Source organism: Acromyrmex echinatior, chromosome 14 (genome assembly GCF_024713525.1).
Source record: "Acromyrmex echinatior isolate Ae372 chromosome 14, ASM2471352v2, whole genome shotgun sequence".
Lineage (NCBI taxonomy): Eukaryota > Metazoa > Arthropoda > Insecta > Hymenoptera > Formicidae > Acromyrmex > Acromyrmex echinatior.
This window is the reverse complement of record NC_141865.1, coordinates 10,227,089-10,247,317: the sequence shown is the minus strand read 5'-3', so window position 1 is coordinate 10,247,317 and position 20,229 is coordinate 10,227,089. Positions and strand designations below refer to the sequence as shown.

General features: G+C 32.6%; 2 protein-coding genes across 4 annotated transcripts in view; both read right to left on the bottom strand.

Moving 5' to 3' along the window:
* The window catches only part of LOC105146486 (A kinase anchor protein 200), a 146,499-nt gene that overhangs the window by 106,492 nt on the left and 19,778 nt on the right, over nt 1-20,229 (bottom strand). The window contains exon 1 of one of the 3 annotated variants that reach the window (XM_087413007.1): nt 13,372-13,604. The exons of the other annotated variants lie outside the window; for them this stretch is intronic. The gene's annotated coding sequence lies outside the window, so the exon portion shown is untranslated. Of the gene's footprint in view, nt 1-13,371; nt 13,605-20,229 lie in introns of those variants that run through there. 3 annotated transcript variants of the gene reach the window in all.
* On the bottom strand, nt 15,546-18,823 carry Rsph9 (Radial spoke head protein 9). The gene is made up of 4 exons (XM_011056798.2): nt 18,597-18,823; nt 18,169-18,334; nt 17,669-17,957; nt 15,546-17,399 (listed from the first exon to the last, which is right to left on the bottom strand). The coding sequence occupies exons 1-4, from the start codon at nt 18,821-18,823 to the stop codon at nt 17,239-17,241; spliced, it is 843 nt and encodes a 280-aa protein (XP_011055100.1). The 3' UTR covers nt 15,546-17,238.

Below are 20,229 nucleotides of genomic sequence, written 5' to 3'. Positions count from 1 at the left end.
AGGCGGAGTAAAGTCGCTACAGTCAACGCTAACGTTGTCCATACGTCGGTCTGCATAATCGTAGAATTTCGTATAACATGTCTGCCGGGATATTTCGCGTGTTACGGTTCACGAAACGAGAATAGAGACTGAATAGGGGGCCGACTCTCTCGTGGGCGCCACTTCTCTGTCCCACAATGCATGAGATACCGGAGGCGATTCTACATGCGTCTCGACGCGAAAGAATGCGAGGGCCCGCCGGGAGAGAGGAACGTTTTGGAGATGCAATATATACGCGCGCTATTCAACATCCTCGTCGAGCAAATGCTTTCAGCAACAACAAAGTTAACACTAAAATGTATTCAGATCTTTTTGTGATAAAAGAAATTATTCGTTGAAATCAGTATGTCAAATAAAAAATTTTTTCGTCCATATAAAATACTCATATACTGTTTCAAGAAAAATGTAAAGTAATGTGCGGTAGAATTTTTTTTAATTGAAATTAACAGGTTCATACAACAAAGACAGGCTCCATTTGAAATTTACTTTATTTTTTTGATAAATAAACGAATACTATAATTTATTAGTATTTATTAACCTAAAAATTATCATACATCTCAATAAAATTTATCAAGGAGTATTTTTTATCTTAGAGCTAAAAATTTACAACGCAGTAAAAAATACAAGTATACAAGTCTTGTTTCTGCTTACAGTCTTAAAAATAGATTTACTTGAAGTAATAATTATTTGAATGAATTTACTATAATTATTTTTATTTCCGATATTTTTTACTTTCAGACAAGTTTGTCATAAGTTTAGTAAAAAAGTCAGAATCTTTTTACTAAACTTGTAAGACTCTTCATTTCTCAGTGTAAAGAATTCAAAAATCATGAAGCGCATAAATATAACATACTTTTTAGTACTGATGGGCCATTCAGCATATACGTCGCTTGCATGAATATACGTATGCATGAATTATCTCATGAAATTCCTGGAAAATTAGAGGTGCGGCTTTCGTACAATTTAGTAAACGACACAAAAGATTAAAAATAAAATTTAAAGAAAATGGTTGCCGGCATGTGCAGAAGCGACAAACGTCGAAAAGGTGGAGTTTCAACCACACACCACCCGTCAATCATACGAGAAATTCTCACAATGTTCACAAAGAAAGAATTTCCCGTTATGAATCTACCTCGGGGCTAAAGAACCGGCAAAAGATTTATGCCTGTCTCAAACGAACACGAGGAACTGTAATATTTTGATCACGTGTGTTCAGGGATTGCGTAAGGTTATCTGATTTTGCGCAAGCGTGCTTGTACTTCCTGCACTTTCAACAGTTTGAATTATGATCAAATTCTTTGATCAATACGCGTCGATATCCATCTTTTGTTATTTCTCGTTCTCTCAGCTAGTAAATACAATCTTAAAGTAAAATCTTAAAATAAATCAAAATTCTTAAAGTGAGATCTACTTTAATTTAAAAAAAAAGACTTTTGTTATCGTTTTGCTTAAAAAGAATTTTAGTCAATTGCAGTTATTTAAAAATGTATCAAACATACAATCCTTATAAAAAATGACTGGAACTGAAAATTTATACTTTTCGTATAAAAATAAATGTTATATATTATACATATAAAATCGAAATGAAGTCTATAAATAATTTAACAATTTAATTTTATAAAAAATTCAAATAAAAATTTTTTAATTTTAATTTAATTATTAATTTAATTATATTTTTTTTAATCTATTCTTATTAAAACAATTTTTCTAGATTCTAAATCGCCATTAAATTTGTTATATTACTTTCAAATACATAGAAAAATCTGTAGCATTTTATTAAAAATTCTGTTTAAAAAAATGTATATATAATATATCCTTAATAAGTATTAATATTTTAATATTTCTAATAAAAAGAGCCGACTTCGCACTTGCCAAAAAATATATACAGCAAATATGACGAAAAATTTACAAATAAGACACACTTTGGCTGTGTTCCAAAATTTACTACCAGTACTGAAAATCTATAATTTACGTCGCGTGCACTATAGATTTTCAGTACTGGCAGTAAATTTTACACAGCCTGTATCGTAGCCGTCCATATGAAATCTTCGTTACAATCGATCGAAGATCGAGAGAGAAACAAGAAAGGGGAGCGGACGGGCACAGAAGCTACGAATTTTTGTAGGGATGGCCAGGGGATACGGCGGGAAAGAGGGTGATAGCGGGGGATAGCGAGCGCGAGTGGGGGAGGAAGGGCGAGGTTAAGCCGAGCTAAGAATGCGGGGGAGAAGAGGGAGCCAAGCGTGGAGAGTAGGACACGGATGGTGAACAGCTGCCGGTGTCTGTAGTGGCCGTTTTGTGTGAACGTGCCCCCATAACCCCCATACGTCCCCCTTCCGCCTGGGCCCTTCGTCCGTTCCATCCATCGTCCCTGGCCGCGCCACTTCTCAGGAAGGAATAAAGGCGCGCTCGCGACCGACATTACGCGCATTCACGCATAGCTCTATCTACGCACTCCGATCGACGAGCCGAAAATCTCTCGGAGGTGAAGGAAGGTCGCGACACGCGTCCCTACGCGAGCTATCGAACGAACGAAATAGCTTTGTTCGAAGGGATTTGAGAGATTCTCGGAGAGAAAAACAAACTTTCCTCGTTGCAACGAAAATCCCACAAGGAAACATTTCGCCGAAGTTTACGAAGAACGAATGGTTGATAAGACATAGGAATGTATACTTTAAGTAATTTATGTTCTTTACGTTCAGATGTGTCAGATAGCACAAGCACGATGTTCAGACTCCAGTTAGTCTTATCACAAAATTATATATACACATAAAATTAAACATATATACAAATACAAATTTTCGTTAGAATTTAGAGTAGTACCTCCTCGCCTGGCTTCAAATAACAAGGCTAAAAGTCTTCAACTCGTTGGAGAAACGCGTTATCGAGAGATAGAAAGAGGTGTGAAGCGATACAAAAGTTGCATAATCACAGTCGAGTTGGCCCGCGCCTTTCTGTGGTACTTATATACCGCGCCTGTGATTTATTCCTAAAGAATTTGCTATCGCGTTCAGTGGTCCATGAAAGGAACCGATCTTACGAAATAATTAATACGATCTATTCTGGCAATACGATACCTATAGTGGCCATATTTTCTTAGAAGAAATAAAAAAAAGGCAAACCTTTTAAATTTTAAGACTTTATTCCTAATATTCCGAAATTCGTTTATGATTCTCAAAGGTCTGCGCATTAATTTTTTAAATGTTTCTGCACGATATATCCGAGATAAAATAAAGCACAAGTCATAACATCATAACATCAAAATGAAAAAAATGACATCAAATAGCTGCAAATTTATTTAATTATTAAAAGTCACTTTTCAATCAATCCTTGTTCGCTTCGATATTATTATTGTGAATTTGTTGTTCGGTTTGAACTAACATTAAAAATTGCATACAAATTTATTTTTGTAAACGTTCGCTCATTAGTGCATATATTAACATTGGAATGCTAATCAGAAAGGAATTTCCCGTAATATTATTAAAATAAAAGACAACATTAATTTTGAAAAAATACATAAACTTAAAAAGAACAACTTGAAATAAAAGACTGTTCTTTACAATAAAGTCTGTATAATCACCGTAACGATACCTGAGGACGAAAATCACTGCCGATATGATAACGGTGTATGTAATTCTCAACTCTCTTTTCTGTTAAAGACAACGCGGCGCATATATTCGATACTTCCTGTTAGCGATAACTTATAATATCGTGATATTATAGAATTGATTCAAAAGCAGAGCTGTAATTTCTTATAAAACGATAAAAACTAGAATATTCATAATTCTTGAAACGTGAACGGAGTTATTTGTTTTAATCTCTTTACTCTAATTATTAAAATTATTTTTTAATTTCACTTTACTCCTTTATTTAATATTAGTACTGGTTAATTAATTATTTAATTAATTCTTTTGACATTTTTAACACTTAAAATAAATGATTAATTAACAAGTATTAATGTTAAATTTTTATATGGATTCTTAATCCTTCGTTTATAATTATATTTTTACTTCCTCCAATATCTGAGTCTTTTTTGTCCAAATCAAGTTTTTTTTTATTGTCCTAGATTGTTAGAAAACAATTCAAGGTTACATTTCAACATCCAAATAAAATTCAAGGTTACATTTCAACATCCTTATTATATTACTAAACAGTTTTTTAACTTAAATGTTAAAATTTTTATTTAATAAAAATTTGGATAAATATGATAAAATTCAAATAAAATTTTGTGTCGAAAAAGATCCAAATATAGATGGAAGGTTAATTTTCTTTGAAACTTTAACACACGAGTCCCACATTTAACTACAGTACAAATAAATTACAGTGAAGAGAGAAATGTAGTTTTTTATTAAATCACATATATAGTAAATACAAGATTAAGCATTTCCGAAACCCGTGAGAATATTTCAAGAAAAGGAGATGTCTTCTGAGTAACACAAGAATGTCTGGTTGCCCTATTCATGAGGAACTTGTGCAGACGTGAAATAAAATAAAAAAAAAAGGAACATTTGCTAATTCCATCTCTTCTTCCATTTTGCTTCTTCCAAAGATTACAACCGGTAAGAACGATTGTCGGTTGCAATAGACACGAGATCGAGAACGAGGCACGAATGAAGACACAACGGCGAAAAGACCGGTAGTGCAGGAAAAAAGCGCGCGATCGCAGGAAACCATTTACCTCCTTTTTTTTTTGCCGAGAGACGCGCACGTCGGTTTTACGGAACGGTGCTTCATTGCTATGCATCGCGTATGAACATCTTCGCAGCCACGTGAGTTTTTAATCATGCGGCGTTTGCCGCGCATCGTCTCGCCACGTGCATGGGCGTACACGCGTGCATGTAAAGGATCGTAATTTAGTTTACTAACGATAACTCAACTTGTCGAGCTCGCGATCGTTTCCATATTTTTCTTGATTCAAACTCCTAAAGCATAAGTAGCTTTGAATTATCGAGGGTCATTCTCGATCATGCGAATCAATAAAAAGTAATCAATATACATTAACTTTTCTTGGTGGACTCCTGCATCGTCTTTATATCAATTTCTTTAAATCCACAAATTGTATTTATTATAGTAGATATCAAGGGTAACCCAATCCTTGGAGTTAAATAACATTTTATCACTTTCTGTGTTAAAAGGTAATGTAAATCATTCCATTTTTGTGTTTAGTTTCAAAATAAACATCAGATATGCTTAGTGATTATATTGAGAGAAAAATGTCAAAGTATAGCGAAGCAAATGTTACTTATGAGATTTGATTGTGAGGATGAAATATATATTTCTGTGAAATATATCTTATTTATATGAAATATATTTCATTTCTGTGAATATATCTCATTAATTGCAAAAAAATAAAACACATAGTTTATTTGCTAAGAATAAAATTTTATTTCGCCCGTACTTAAATAAATATTTATTTCAGTGAAATAAATATATTTCTCACAAATATATTTTTAGGCATCTTCTTCTCAGTATAAGTAATGAACTAAATTTGAGTCAAATTTAGTATACTTTCTTCAGTTAAATATTATTTAACTTCATTGTTTCACATCCATTTCTACCAATCTAAATTTTTTTTATCTCGGTTCAACTTGCTCTCCATCTTTTCTAATTCTTACAATTCTTACTTAGTTGAACCAAGGTTAAAATTAAATTATATGTATATTAACAGAAACGTTGGTTAAATTAACGACGTATTGAATAGGAGCAGTGACGATTTATAGAAATGATTAAAAATGACTGGGATATAACTCGGCGTTATGAATTTAACGACGTATTTCGACCGAAAATTATCATTTGCGTCACCACGACGAGATAATCGAAAATGGCGGGCATGCCAATGCGCGTTATACCTAACCAGGCCGGCTTTCCTTAATGCATACGGCCGCACGGTATCCTGCTGTACGGACGGTATCACGCAGGGATTCTCATTCGGGCCCGGCGGGCCAATTAGGCCGGATGAAATCACGCAGCGCGGCTGTAATGCGTGAGAACCGCGCCGGCGCGGTTTAAGGCGCGAGAACTGGTTCCGAGCCTCTATCCTGATCTCGCGGGCATCTCTTCGGTCTTCCCAAGGCCCCCGTGTCCCGACGTTAAACGCGGCGTAGATATTGCGAGAGAACTCCTCAGGACTGCCTGAAATTAAACGTCGGGGACAAGGAGCCCCAGCGAGCTCGCCTTTCCTCGAGGGCCTCAGGCTCTTCGCCCATTCGAAACACGGGGCCCTCCCGGCCTGGGCCTCCCTCACCTCCCGCACTCCTCCTCACCTCCGACCGATCGACCACCACCACCTCCACCTCCGCCACGGCTGCGTCTTTTGCTTTATTTCCTCCTCATCTTCTTCCTCTTTCCCTTCTCGGCGCGCCCCGCCTGCCATTACCCGGCGAACGTTACGAAACGCATCCTCGGATCCTCGTAGATCCGAGAGCTCGGAATTTCATGGACAAAAAAAAGAATGCCGTGTGAAGATAGTGAATAACGTTCGAGATCGATTGACCGAGATGAGGCACGCTACGATAAAACGTACGTTACGATCGGACAGGCTTCATCTATTACTGATAATTATTAAGATACTAAATTGATACATGAGCATTAAGTGATCTGTGGAATGGAATGTTATTTGCTATCTGGGTCTACGATCCATCATGTAAATTACGAAAAGAATATTTCGAAATGGTTTCATTTGAGATTATCAATAGACATCGACATAATAATTATTTATGGCATGGAAGAACTTTCAATAATTAGAAGCAAATTTCTCCAATTATTATAATTCGTCTTGCGAATATATTCTCAAATACACTGTTATCAAAGGAGCAATGACAATCCAATATTTATTGAATTAAATAATATTTTATTTTTTAACTGAATCAATCTATTTCAATGATTAGATTCAAAGTAAATAATCATATTAACGTATGTACTAGTAAATAATAAATTTGAATCAAATTAATATTCTTGAAATTTAATATTCATTTTTCTAAGTTAAATTATTTAACTCTATTGTTTTAAGTAAAGTAATGACATATTGGATGATATTATTATATTATAATCCATTCTTATCTTAAAATCATCTTAAGATGGAAACACAGCTCTCTGATAAGTTTATGACATCTTAAGACTGTACTTGAGACAAATATCTCAAATATAAGAACTGACTTATGAATACTGGCTGTTGAGTAGAAGCAATGGCATCTCTGTGAAGTTGGCATCATTTTCAAAAATTGAAAATTTTATGTAGTTTTATTTATATCTATAATAATTCTATAGTTCTTCCTGACAAGTTTTTACAATAATTCTATTAATTTAATTATAAAAAAATTTTAATATAAGGTGTCAACTTTGCGCTCAAGTTTTGAAAAAATTAATTTTTTTATCATGAAATTCCAAGTTCTCGAAGGATGAGGCGACCCATAGAAATGATTAAAAAATAACTCAAATTGAATATAATTTGAAATTATGAATGTAACAGTGTATATCTTTTCAGTTGAGAGAAATTGAAATACTAAACATAAAACCTTGTGGACGCGATTACACAATTTGAGGGTTAAGTTCGGATATATTTATAGGAAGGAAGAATGCGCTCGGGTTATTTGGTACATAATGAGAGAACGGCCTGGAATGAAATATCACGTGCACAAAGAGTGCGCTTCGACCACGCGGTGGTTCTCCGTCGTCAAGTGGACAATATCTTCTCGTGTTACCGCTGTCGAATAAAACGAAACGACGCGCGCACACAAAGACGCGCTTCAGACCCTCCCCATTGGCACATACGTGCCTGAGATATCGCGTTATAATTTGTTGTTACTGACGGCGACGTTGAAACATTCATGTCTCACCTTACTTTACCCTGCCACTTGCGGCTAAGAAGAAGAACGCCTCGTGGTGCATGTAAATCGATATTGATCCTCGAAAAATACATTCCCTTCTTCCTCCAACGTTGCACGTAATATATCAGAACAATAAATTGTAACTAGAATCCAATAATTTTAATTTCTAATTTTCTAATTTTTCAATTTTTCCATGTGTCATATTTTTTCATATATATAGTATCGTCGTTCCAGCTCATTAATTACTTTTTCAAAAATTATAATTATAAACATAAAAATGTAATGTTTAGGAATCTCTAGAGAATATCGCATTTGTAACTATACTTCTAAAATAAAGATTTCGTCGATTAATATCAAGACAAAAATTTAACTGGAGAACGGCTTGAATTAAAAATTACTTCCCGACATATTAATAACAATAATCAAAGCACGATTTAAAAAAAATTCTGCCAAAAATCGTGAGTTTTCTTTGTCAGGCTGAAAACTGTTCGAACTATCCCTCGTATCTACCTGTCTTTCGTTTTATTAAACGTTTGCTGTGAAAAATTATCAATATATTTTTGGCATTTGTATACTTTTCCTTCTCTGATCGTGGCATATAGAGCGAAGGTTTCTACGCGTGCCCAGAACAAAGAAACTGAATGCCGCAATGCTTTCGCGCCGTTTTTTATGGTTTACTCCAAATCCCGTTAGAGGATTTCACCTCGCCCGCGTTAAAAAGAAAACGACAAAAGCGTGTCGACGAGGCGGGGTCGATAACCGCAGCTTTCGACATCTCGAATCCGAGAATGATTCGCGAGTATGATCGTAAAGACACAAGGCAGTGCGATATTTATTTTCTTCTGTCATAATTGATAACGAAGGCGCTACAAGAGCGAACAAGCTCTTTTCTCTTTTTCTCCTTCTCTCCGCGTTGTACATAATTCTTGCGATTCAAAATTCAATTTATAACTTCTGTTATAATAATTCGATGATTCATTTATTAGCAGCATTGTGCGATACCTCCCTAACATTAATTTCGCCGCAATTAAATGCTCGTTAACGCCGTCCCAAGCTATCTCCGCCACCTTTTTGTCGGCGCGGAGAGAAACAAAAGAAATTAATTTACGGCGATGCATAAATAGATCGGAAAGACGAGAAATAATAATAGGAGCGGTGAAATAATGAAAAACTCGAAAGTTGCCCCTAAAAATCTGTAATTTCTTCGAACGACGTGGTAAAGGCTGCTCTATAAAGCATTCCAAAAATAAGAAAAAAAAATATATACTGTGGAATTCATATTTATATTTATGTATAAATTTATCCAATTTCAATTATTTTTAACCATATCCATCCAGGTCGCCACTGATTTTATCCAAAACAATGGAGTTAAACTCAAGAAAATGTGTATCAAATTTCACTCTAATTTAGTTTTATTTATACATACATACATTAATATGAACATTTTCTATTATTAATAATTTATTATTTTCATCAACATAACTGTATCAATGATTTTTATTGAAATTCTTAATTCCTTTTGAATTTAAAACACTTGGCCTTCAATGTACATGATACACTCATTATTTTCCCATTTGGAGAAACAACGTTAACAATTATATTGATTTATTCAACGAAGATAGCTCGAAATGAAACCGAAACGACTTATAGATGGTGATAAGAAGAATATATTAAATAATTAATTTCCACTTCAATTACGACGCGTGACTTTCTTTGCCTGATACATTTTCCTTCATAACATGAACATCGTTTACTTTTAAAATAACTACACATCATTGGAAAATTTTTATTATATTTAACACATTTCACATATCTGAAACAATCCATTCATATTTATGTTAATTTAACATAAAATGTTAGAAGAAAACAAATTTATTATTTTATAAAATTAACACAAACAGGTAATATTGATACAGTTTGTAAAAAACAAATCATGAAAGCATATTTTTGCAGTAAAATTTATGATATATATATAAAATTGATATTTAATATTTCTTAGTGTCAAAATAACACAATTTATTAGTAAGTGAAGAAAAAGTAAAAAAAATAATATATTTTAAAACGTAAATTCTAAGACAAATAATAAAAAATGATTTAACTTTATATATATATATATTTTATTATCATATTTTATTATTCGTCTTAGAATTTACGTTTTAAAATACATTATGTTTTTTTTACTTTTTCTTCACTTACTAATAAATTGTGTTATTTCGACACTAAGAAATATTAAATATCAATTTAAACTATTTAAATAACATAATCATATTACGTTAAATTAATCGAGTATGTTAAAAATCCAACACAAAATCTTAACAAGAACTTGAGATCGTTTCCAGCACAAATACGAAATATTTTTTTACTGTGCAAAAATGGATTGATTTACCTACATTTTGACATACAGAAATGAAAAATAACAAAATGTTATTTAACTCAAAGAATTGGGTTGCCATTGCTCCTTTAATATTTAATAATGTATATCTAAGCTGATATCGAGGGAAAACGTATGAAACGATATTCACGCATGATAATACAAGAGAAAGACGAGAACATCGAAGACGAGTGGTGTATTCGCTGGGATGCGGAGGATGCTACTTGAATAGGAACCGGAACTCGCGATTCGTGCTCGGAATCGGCTACGCGATCGCACGTGTACGGGCCGCGCATATGAATCAGATAAGAGCCAGCAGAGAGGGTTTTCTACCGAAGGAGGAGAGCAGAAAGAGAGAGGCTGTTGGAGTTAGTCATTGATTTCTTCGACATATGTGCAAAAATAAATCTATCTTGTATACGAAGGGAATGGCACCGTATGATGAACGGCATCGCGAAACCGCAGGAACAAATCGAAAACCGCGACGAGATTGCCGTTCTTATGATCCACGAAAAGTCGATCACGACTATCAGAATCGCGAAATTAGTGACAGATCGTTTTCTCGTCTGCAGAGAGAGTGGAAAGGATGACTGTATTGAAACTCCCTGACGTGTGATAGAAACTTAACCCTTCGTAGATACATTAGGACATTTTTAATGATTCAGACGAAATTTCATATTCAAATTTCTTGGCATAAATTTCAATTTTTATTAAAACTAAAGATTTTAACATTTGAATTAAATAACTATTTGGTAATGTAACAGAGATGTTGAAAAATAATTCTGAATTTGTTTAGATTTTTTTCAAAGCCTGGAAGAGTAAAAAAAATTAAGCTCGATAAAAAAGACAAAATGCCAACGAAATAAGTAAAAGTAAGTATGTAAGTCCATGAAAGGTTAAGAACATCAGTAATTTTTATTCTAATGTAAAATAACTTTAATCTCGATTTAATTTACTCATCTTTTTTTAATTCTTAGAATTATTAAAAAAAATGAAGACTTAATTGAACAGAGTTCAAAATTAAACTACATCGATACAAACGAGTATTAGAAAAAGAGAAAGAATAAGTTAATTCGAGATTAGAAAGTTAATTTATATTGATAGAAATGAGCTTGAATGATCAGAAAATAAACTTCGATTATTTCAATTAAATTAACAATAAGAAATAATTTGTAAAAATAATACTAATAAGAGAGATTCGATATTAATAAATGCAAATAATAAATTACACGCCTCTAATATATAATAAAGATTTTAAAAAGACAAAAATATATTATATTATATACATAATATATTTAAATTTAAATATTATATTAATTTGTTCAATTTATACGTTTTATTAAAATTAATTAACATAGCATATTTAAGTAGTACATTTAAATTTCAAAAAAGTCAAAAATATAACGATAATATATTTTTGCTAAAAGAAGTAAATTAACTTTTTATAAGATCGGCAATTTAAATATAATAAGAATATTTAGATTTAACAATAAGCTTGAAAAATTATTGGACATCACAGTATTTTTATCGTAATATCTAAATCTTTATTTTTAGATTATATGAAACTTAGTAATTTCGAACGAATCGAATCTTATCGATTTCTTTTAATGTCACTATCAAGTTATCATCTATCTGAAATTTCTTAAAAGGCGATAGAAAAACTCGCCTTTCTGACGTGTTTCCAATGATCAAATAACTACGAATATCACATACACTTTTTATATATTGAGTATAGATATAATTAGGGCTGGAGATATTTGAAATACTCTTATTTAAAAAATATAATAGTATTAATAAAACAATTGTATTTTATATTTCAACGAAACACATGAAAATGTTTTATATTTTATGGGAACATATAAAACTATTTTATATTTTAGTATTAATAACGAAAAATATTAAAAGTATTTTGTGTTTTATATTTCAAATATTAAGATCAAATACAATCAATCTTATTATTTGAATCACAAAATATAGAAAATCGATTTTTCAATTTTAATACAAAATACTTTAATGTGCTCCGTTGAAATACAAAATACACTTGTATTGCAAATACTGTATTTTAAATAAAGGTATATCAAATATGTGCTCTTCCAGATTCAGATATAATTTTTCAGTTCGTGCTAAATATTTCGTTTATCATCCTATCCGTTTGGTACGAGACTTCAGAAAAATATCGACTCACGCATAATGTTCAGCATACATTACACATTTAATATAAACTTTTTATCGCGTCAAACAGATGTCACCAAAGCAACAAAATGGGAAATGGATGGACTCGGGACAGAATTAACTGCCCTCTACGCATTTCTCGAAAGGGAAAGAGAGCAAGAAATGTGCTTCTTGCCAGGCAACGACAGGTCCGTAATTCTCTTTGACCCTGCTAACCTTGAATCGAGCGCGACGACACGTCGCATAAATGCTATCGCGTAAACACAAAAAAAGGGAGAATGTTCATAAACAAGAGACGACAATAAATATCTTACATCTAGGTGCGCAATTAAAATCGAACATTTCGTTAAAATTTAACGGTAAATCGATCGAAAGACTCTCGACAAAAATCTCGACATTATTCTTTACAATTACAATTTATTCAATATATGCGTCTTAATTTACCATAAATTTCCATTCTAATAATTAACGGAAATAGGTTCGTGCTCCTGTTAAATATTTTATTATTTCATCATCACGATGATTATTTCTATTTCGCGGAAAGTCTTGAGAAATACGCAGTACTCCAGAAAATTCTCAGAAAACCGGAAGAGTCCTTGCGTGTGTTTCGACTTGCAAAACGTACGAATAGCAAAACCCGCCTATGGCACCAGTCGCGGGAGGTAGGAGAACAGTTTCAAAAGGGGGAAAAATGTGCTTTTTCCAGAAGCAATCCAAATGGACCGATACTGAGTATTTCAAGTCGGATCGAAGACGCGTGATTTATCGAGATTTTTCCCGAGATCTTCTATGTGATCGCCCAGGAGATTCGGGAGATCAGCCTTCGCGAAGCCGGCTTCCCTTCGGGCCGGCCAGACGCGTTCGCACGCAATTTTACGGAGTCCTCGCGGCCGAAGTAACGGAAATCCCGGCACGGCGACGGGTGGATTCGCGAGCACGACGCGATTACTCACTAGCACTCACCGTATGCGGCGTGGTATCCTCGTCAAATTCGCAAGAAGGCACAGGCCGCAACGTCAGGATCACTCCGCAATCAACGGACACTTCACTCGTCGAGACGCCGGGTCACTGCGTTTCCGACTTGGTCGGTTCAACTGCGCTTGTGCGTCTCCCCCGGTAGGTTAAGTTGAAATGCACCGACACTCGTCAGACTGGTGGCGCCATCCGACGCCGTCGCGGCGAACGACGATGGACGACCGCACAGGCGGAAAATTCAAAACGCTGCAACGCCGGCAACCGAAACGCGTACTATTCAATTCACTCTGAAGATCTGGCGCTTTTTTTTAACGTGATCGATACGAATCTAGAGATCTTTTTTATTGCTGCACTTTCTGAACTAGTACACACAGTGCAATAAGTTGAAGTAAAACAAATATATGTTTGTTTCACTTTTATTATTGCACTGGTTCAGAGTGCAGCAATAAAAAACAGACCCCTTAGAGTTGATTGTGTATCTATACAAGGTGAAAATGATAAAAGTGAGGAAATTTTCTAAATGTTGATCAATGAAGTTGTCTACGTTCAGCAGATAAAGTTTTGCAACTGCTGTAAAATTCTTCAATATGAATTATTGTCGTATTCTTAGTTCCTTTGGATCTAAATGTATAAATCAATCATATTAAAGAATTTTACAACAGTTGTTGCTATACTTTCTGTGCTAAAAGCAGCTATTATGAATAAATTCACTCATTTTTGTAATTTACCTCGTTTCAAGATATACATCGACTCCAAGGATCGCATGAAACTCTCTAAGATCTCAATATTACTGTAATCTTCAAATTAAATTATGTAGTAACGTGTCGGTATCGTTATACTGTCGTTGTGCAAATATTATATAAAAGATAAAGAGAAAAATTGCTGCGCAATAAGATATAACAATACTGAACTGTTGTTAAAAGTTACAGAATCGAAGTACACCTTGGCGTAAAAATTAAAAAAAAATATTATACTTGGATAAAAATTGAATAAAATTGAATAAAAATTGGAACGTAGAAATATTTCGTAAGTACTATTCAAACCAATATTTAATAAAATTCAGTAAATTTATTTTCAATGCAAGAGTGTAAAAAATTCGCTGCTAATGTATTTATGCGCAATTCCACTCGATATTTTTATGGATTATCACATTCCCGCTTATGATAGAAAAGCTGCCCATTATCTACACTGCCTACATCATCGAAATCTGTACTCACCGAAACGATATCGATTTCACGATATGAAGCAATCGTCAAAAAACGACACTAATCGCGACGATCCACGATGACCGACACGTTCTAACAATCGTTCCTCACTATAATCGACACTCCCGACGAAAATTGTTAGTCACCGTACACTGATAATAAGTAAAATTCACAATTAATCGAGGATCGATCGTGCTACATGTTTTTGTACTGTCGGTTGCGAAAACTGTCATGGCGGCGGGGCGAGCGGGAACGCGTGACGTTGCAAGCAGCGTGTGACGTCATAGGACATTTTCAAAATTGTAGCAAATCAAAAATGTGAATTATTACGGCACGTAACTAAAATTGAATGCTTTTTATGAGCTGTTTAACAAGTAGAACAATCAACAATGTTTCGCTCGACGTTTTTTTAAGAGAATTTGAACAAATTAGGAAAAATTTATGTAGGTATAAACTAAACGAAACTTCTTGATGCAAATTTAAAATCGGCGCGCACACTTGCCAAAATATTTCTGCGAATATAAATGGAATAATGGGAAATTTGCATGTAAAATAATAGAAAATATCCCAGACAAGTTATTTAAATTATTCGCAATATATCGAGGAAAGCGACTTCTACTTTTGTCTACTATTGGATTGTCGATTTTTATGGTTATCAACGAGTACAAGCAATTTGATAACAATACTCAACAATCAACAGATCCCTCTTACAAATAGATTGTGGACATTTTTATGGCAACTGAAAGGAAATTTGTGCCAAGTAACTATTTTCTTTCTTATAAGAAACTATTAGTTATCTGGGATATTTCTGATGTATATTATATAGTATATTCACTGTGTGAAAAGAGTCTGATTGTAATTATTGAAGTTCTGATTGAAAGTAAACAAATAAAAATTTTCTGATCTAATATAAATGAATCTATTATAATTTTAATTAAGATTATTAGAATTCTGATTGATATAATGGTTTGTCCATTTTCAATCAGAAATTTTTCTCAGTATTTGAAAAATCTGTGTCCTTCTCATGTAATTGGAACATCTTTCTAATGTCTCACAATTGAATAGACCGAGGCTCTTCTGTCAGTTTCAATTTTAAAGTAATATACAAATTTTTACGATGGCAAACAATATCTCTTTGCAGTGAAATGCTTACAATTATGACTACGGTTCACTTGTTGCTCGAACTCTTCAAAACATTTTTTTATTTCAATTAGTAAAATTCCTTCTTCCGATTAGTCAATCAAAAACTTCCAAGCATTTATATAGTGTCAAGTGCCCTACATTATACAGTCAATCAGGATTGTCTCTTGAGAACATAAGTACAACTTTTAAATATTCAATATGTATTGTTTAGAAACATATGTAAATATTATCGCGAGAAATGGATGAAAAAGCATCACTCTATCTTATATCGTTTTCTTGACATTAAATCTCTGATGGAAAAATTTCGCTGAAATGTTTTGGACATTTTCAACAAAATTTCAGCATTTCAGAAAAAATTTAAGCTCAATTTCAGCGATTTTTAAATTATAATTAGTAAAATTTTTAGTAAAATTTCACTTTAATTTTAGCGATTTTTTTAGTATGCTAGAAATTCATTTTTAATGAAATTTCAATAAATTTTCATCAATTTCACTAAAATATTTCAAAAGGTGAAATAATTTCATGGAAATTTTTCACCAGCGATTGATACCTAATTAAATATTAAAGTTAAATTGATATTAACAGAATCGCATTTTATTCTCTCCTATTACGACATAAAATTGACTTATCAGGAATATACGATACGACTCCCCCAGCTCGTTTCCTCGCAAGTTATGCTAATCGCTACGCCAAGTTTCCTTTCACGGAATGCTGGGTGACGAACCGACGCGAGGATGCACGCATTCCGCAGGAAGCACAAAATTTAATGTTGTCGCGAATTCGAGAATGTCACCGAAAGCGGACACAGTCAGACACAGGAATACCGACAAGCAATGTATTTTCGTGACAGGAAGCGGACGTTAAGGACAATAGTGTTACGAATTATATTGATGCGCGTATCGATTAACCGATCATTCAACCCAGTGCATTGATTTTGCAATTCTCTGCATTATCTCACATTACAGACTATATTATTTATAATATAAAACTATGATTTCTAAGAGCAAAATATAAAATTTTTTTTCTATTCATTTAGTATCAAAGATAATATGATGAAGTTTTTTTTAAATTTTTTTTTTAATGGAGCATTTTTGAAGATTTGAAAATCATCTTTGTTTTTTTAATTGGAATTGTATGATTTTTTTTTTATATATGATTCTTGTATTATTCTACATACAAAAACGTTAAAATAGAATTATCAAAAAATCAATGTTTACGAGACATTTTATACTTTATTTTAGAACATTTTATATGAAATATAGAATATCTCATAAACTATTAATTAATTTTTTTGATAATCGTATCTTAATGCTTTTATGAACAGAATAATGATGCAATATTCAACTAGATTTTTTTTATACCAATTAATTTGCTAGACATTACATTAAAATAAATTAAATGATATCGTCGTTACGCTGTATACAGTTACGCTTAATAATTTGAATTCATCATTTATTAATATCGCATGCATATGACATTTTGTACTTTTATAGTCATTTATCTCGCATCAAATCATGAACGGAAGGTCTAGATTCTTTTTCCCATGTCCGACATACAAAAATCCGTGATGTGGGGAGTTCAACTTATGGAAGAAGGTCATGCCATGCCAATACAAGCTATGTAAAATGGCTGTGCGATCGCCTAAGAGAAACTGCAGATTCCAACATTCTAAAAATTAATAAACAGATTTCTCTCGGTATTTTTATAGTTGGTCTTAAATACAATCTTAAAGTGTTAGAAATCAATCACAGTGCTGTATTAACATCTTAAGGCATTACTTAATCTTAAGATAAGAACGGATTATAAAGATCGTAAATAATAAAGTTATTATTACTATTATTATATACAATAATGCTGTGTCAAATTTTACCATTTATAATATTATAATATTGGACTAAACATATCACCTCTCGATTTTTTTTTTTTTTAAATCGCACCTTGAGGGACATCCATATCTATGCTGTCCAAAAAATCCAACGCGTAATTGTAATCAGGTCGGGAAGATAAATTCACGTTCCACTTCTCCTTCGGGGGACGGGCATGCAAAAAGGATTTCAAATTTGAGGCATCTATCTTACAGAGACCGCTGAAACTCAAATTCTCGATTACGTCGCCATTCGGACATTTAAACCAGGCACCTCGTGGAATGATCGCAGCGTCTTCCGTGATTAGTTCCACAGTGGCCGCAAGACGATCCTCCTCTTTCAATTCCTTCGGCATGGGACCCTAACACCGTTTTACATTTTTATCATTGTACTAGATTAAACTAGAATTAAACTGAATCTCTATAGAATAACTTAAAATACATACATATTTTAGGCTACATTAATATTCAAAATAGCTCAATTCTCACAATAAATTTCTTGAGGACAATTTTTCAATCAATTTTTCGATTTTTCTCGGAGAGAATTTAAAAGAAAAATCATTTCGCAATTACGTCATAATAAATCTCAGGATCCTCATTTGGCGGAAACGGTGGGTTAACATCATAAACATTTGTGACAATGGACGGTTCGCCTTCGAATAGATTAATTGCTAGGGGGCTCAAGAATCGTGCACTTTTTGTCGCTTTGGGCAGCAATAGCCAAGTCATACAATCTATACTGCAAAGAGAGACATCAGAAATTTGTTATTAAAATTGATATTTTAATTGACCTAAAATTGAAAGACATAAAGAAGGCCTTTTATAAAGTAATTAACTCTTCTTCAAAACCTAAAATCAGCTTTACAATATCAATATTCTAATTAATTAACGAATATTCTTTTTACTAATATTTACAAAAATTATACAGAGTTGTTTCATATATCATAAACTTGTTCTTATCTTCACAGAGCTTTAATTCACGAAATCCAAGAAATTCTTACCTGTAATAATATATTTGACCGTTCATGCAATCCTTTTCAAAACCATATGCGATATGATAGTCGTTTTGTATCCCATTAATTCTACCCCAATAATAACATTTTTGAAAGTGATTTTCTGTCTGCAAAATGAGTAACGAATTCTGCAGCAGTTGCGAACTTTCAGTACTTATGCAAACACCAGCGCAGCCAAATATATCAAGAGTTTCCAGTAACTTCAAGCAATCCATTTTACATAGATTACGAAGACGAGAGACCTCGACATTTCTGACAATTTCTGACGCTCGAGATTGCTCTTTTCAAATGTTACGAACTAAATGGTGTTCTAAAATGTCATATATCGATGATGGATTTTATTGTTTTGCTAGGTTTTTTTATATAATCCCTTTTAGATTTTCTTCTAAAAATGTTCAACGTTTTTTCCACTTTTAAAATTAACACAAATATTAATTATTATAAACTTAGCTAGTTAATTAATAAGGGCGGTATTCATAGGTAAATCTTATATTTAAGATCGTCCTAAATACAATTAGAAATTATCTTAAGATGTCATGAATCAATCAGAGAAATAAGAACGGATTAAGAATATCAGCCTAATAATCACAAAAGAATATTCCTGAAAATCTATGCACAATAAGATATTCTATAATTGCAAGAAAAGTGATTGCTCAATTTCTTCCTTTAATTCTTTTAAATTGAAGTGAATAGTGTATTTTCTCGTCTTTTCTCTAAAAGTAATGTAAAATTTGTATGTAAAATTTTGCCAAGAGTAATACTAATACCAACGGCAAAATTTTTACAAACTTTTAGAGAAAAGACCAGGAAATACTATTCACTGCAAATAGTCATTCAGTGAAAAAAAATTGTAGTGTATTAAAAATCATTTTAAAGAGAAAATATTAAACTTAACTTGCAATTAAAAAAATTTGTTACAGTTTCAAAATGAATTTCAATTATCGATTCGCGACTCGCATTTTTTAGAGAAATGTGAAATTTGAATTTGATCCTATTTAACTGATTTCCTAATATCCTGATTTTAAGTGATTTTAATTTTCTTGAGAAGCAGCAGGCAAATTTCAAGAATAACTTCGTCAAAAATTATCGAGATGTTTAAAAAAGCATTTTACATACGCAATAACGTTCACGCATCATGTCAAGCAGCCTATTTCATATTTTTATTCATTTATAGACGTCGCGATATTATTTCTTCATCACTGGATATATTGCATGTCAAAATCTTCGTAATAGATGCCTTTTGAGCATCAAATTTAATTGTTATTACAGTATATTACAGTATATTATAGTAATTCTGTCGCGTTTTATAAATTCGGAAAGATTTCGATGTGCAGTTCAAATGACTATTAATATAGTACCTATATATGTATTTACATATACTATGATATAGATATATAAATTCACTTGGAATTATTTAAAGTATTAAAGATTCAGCCTCGATCATTATGATCTTTATTCCTTATTGGTTGTTTTAACAAATTACATTATTATTTAATTGTATATATTATTACAAAAATAATTTTACACATTTTTAATTTACAAAAAATATATTCTGTGTATTAATTTCTGAAATTTATCAGTTATCAGCTTAAATTCAGCTAGATATACAGTATCGTATTGT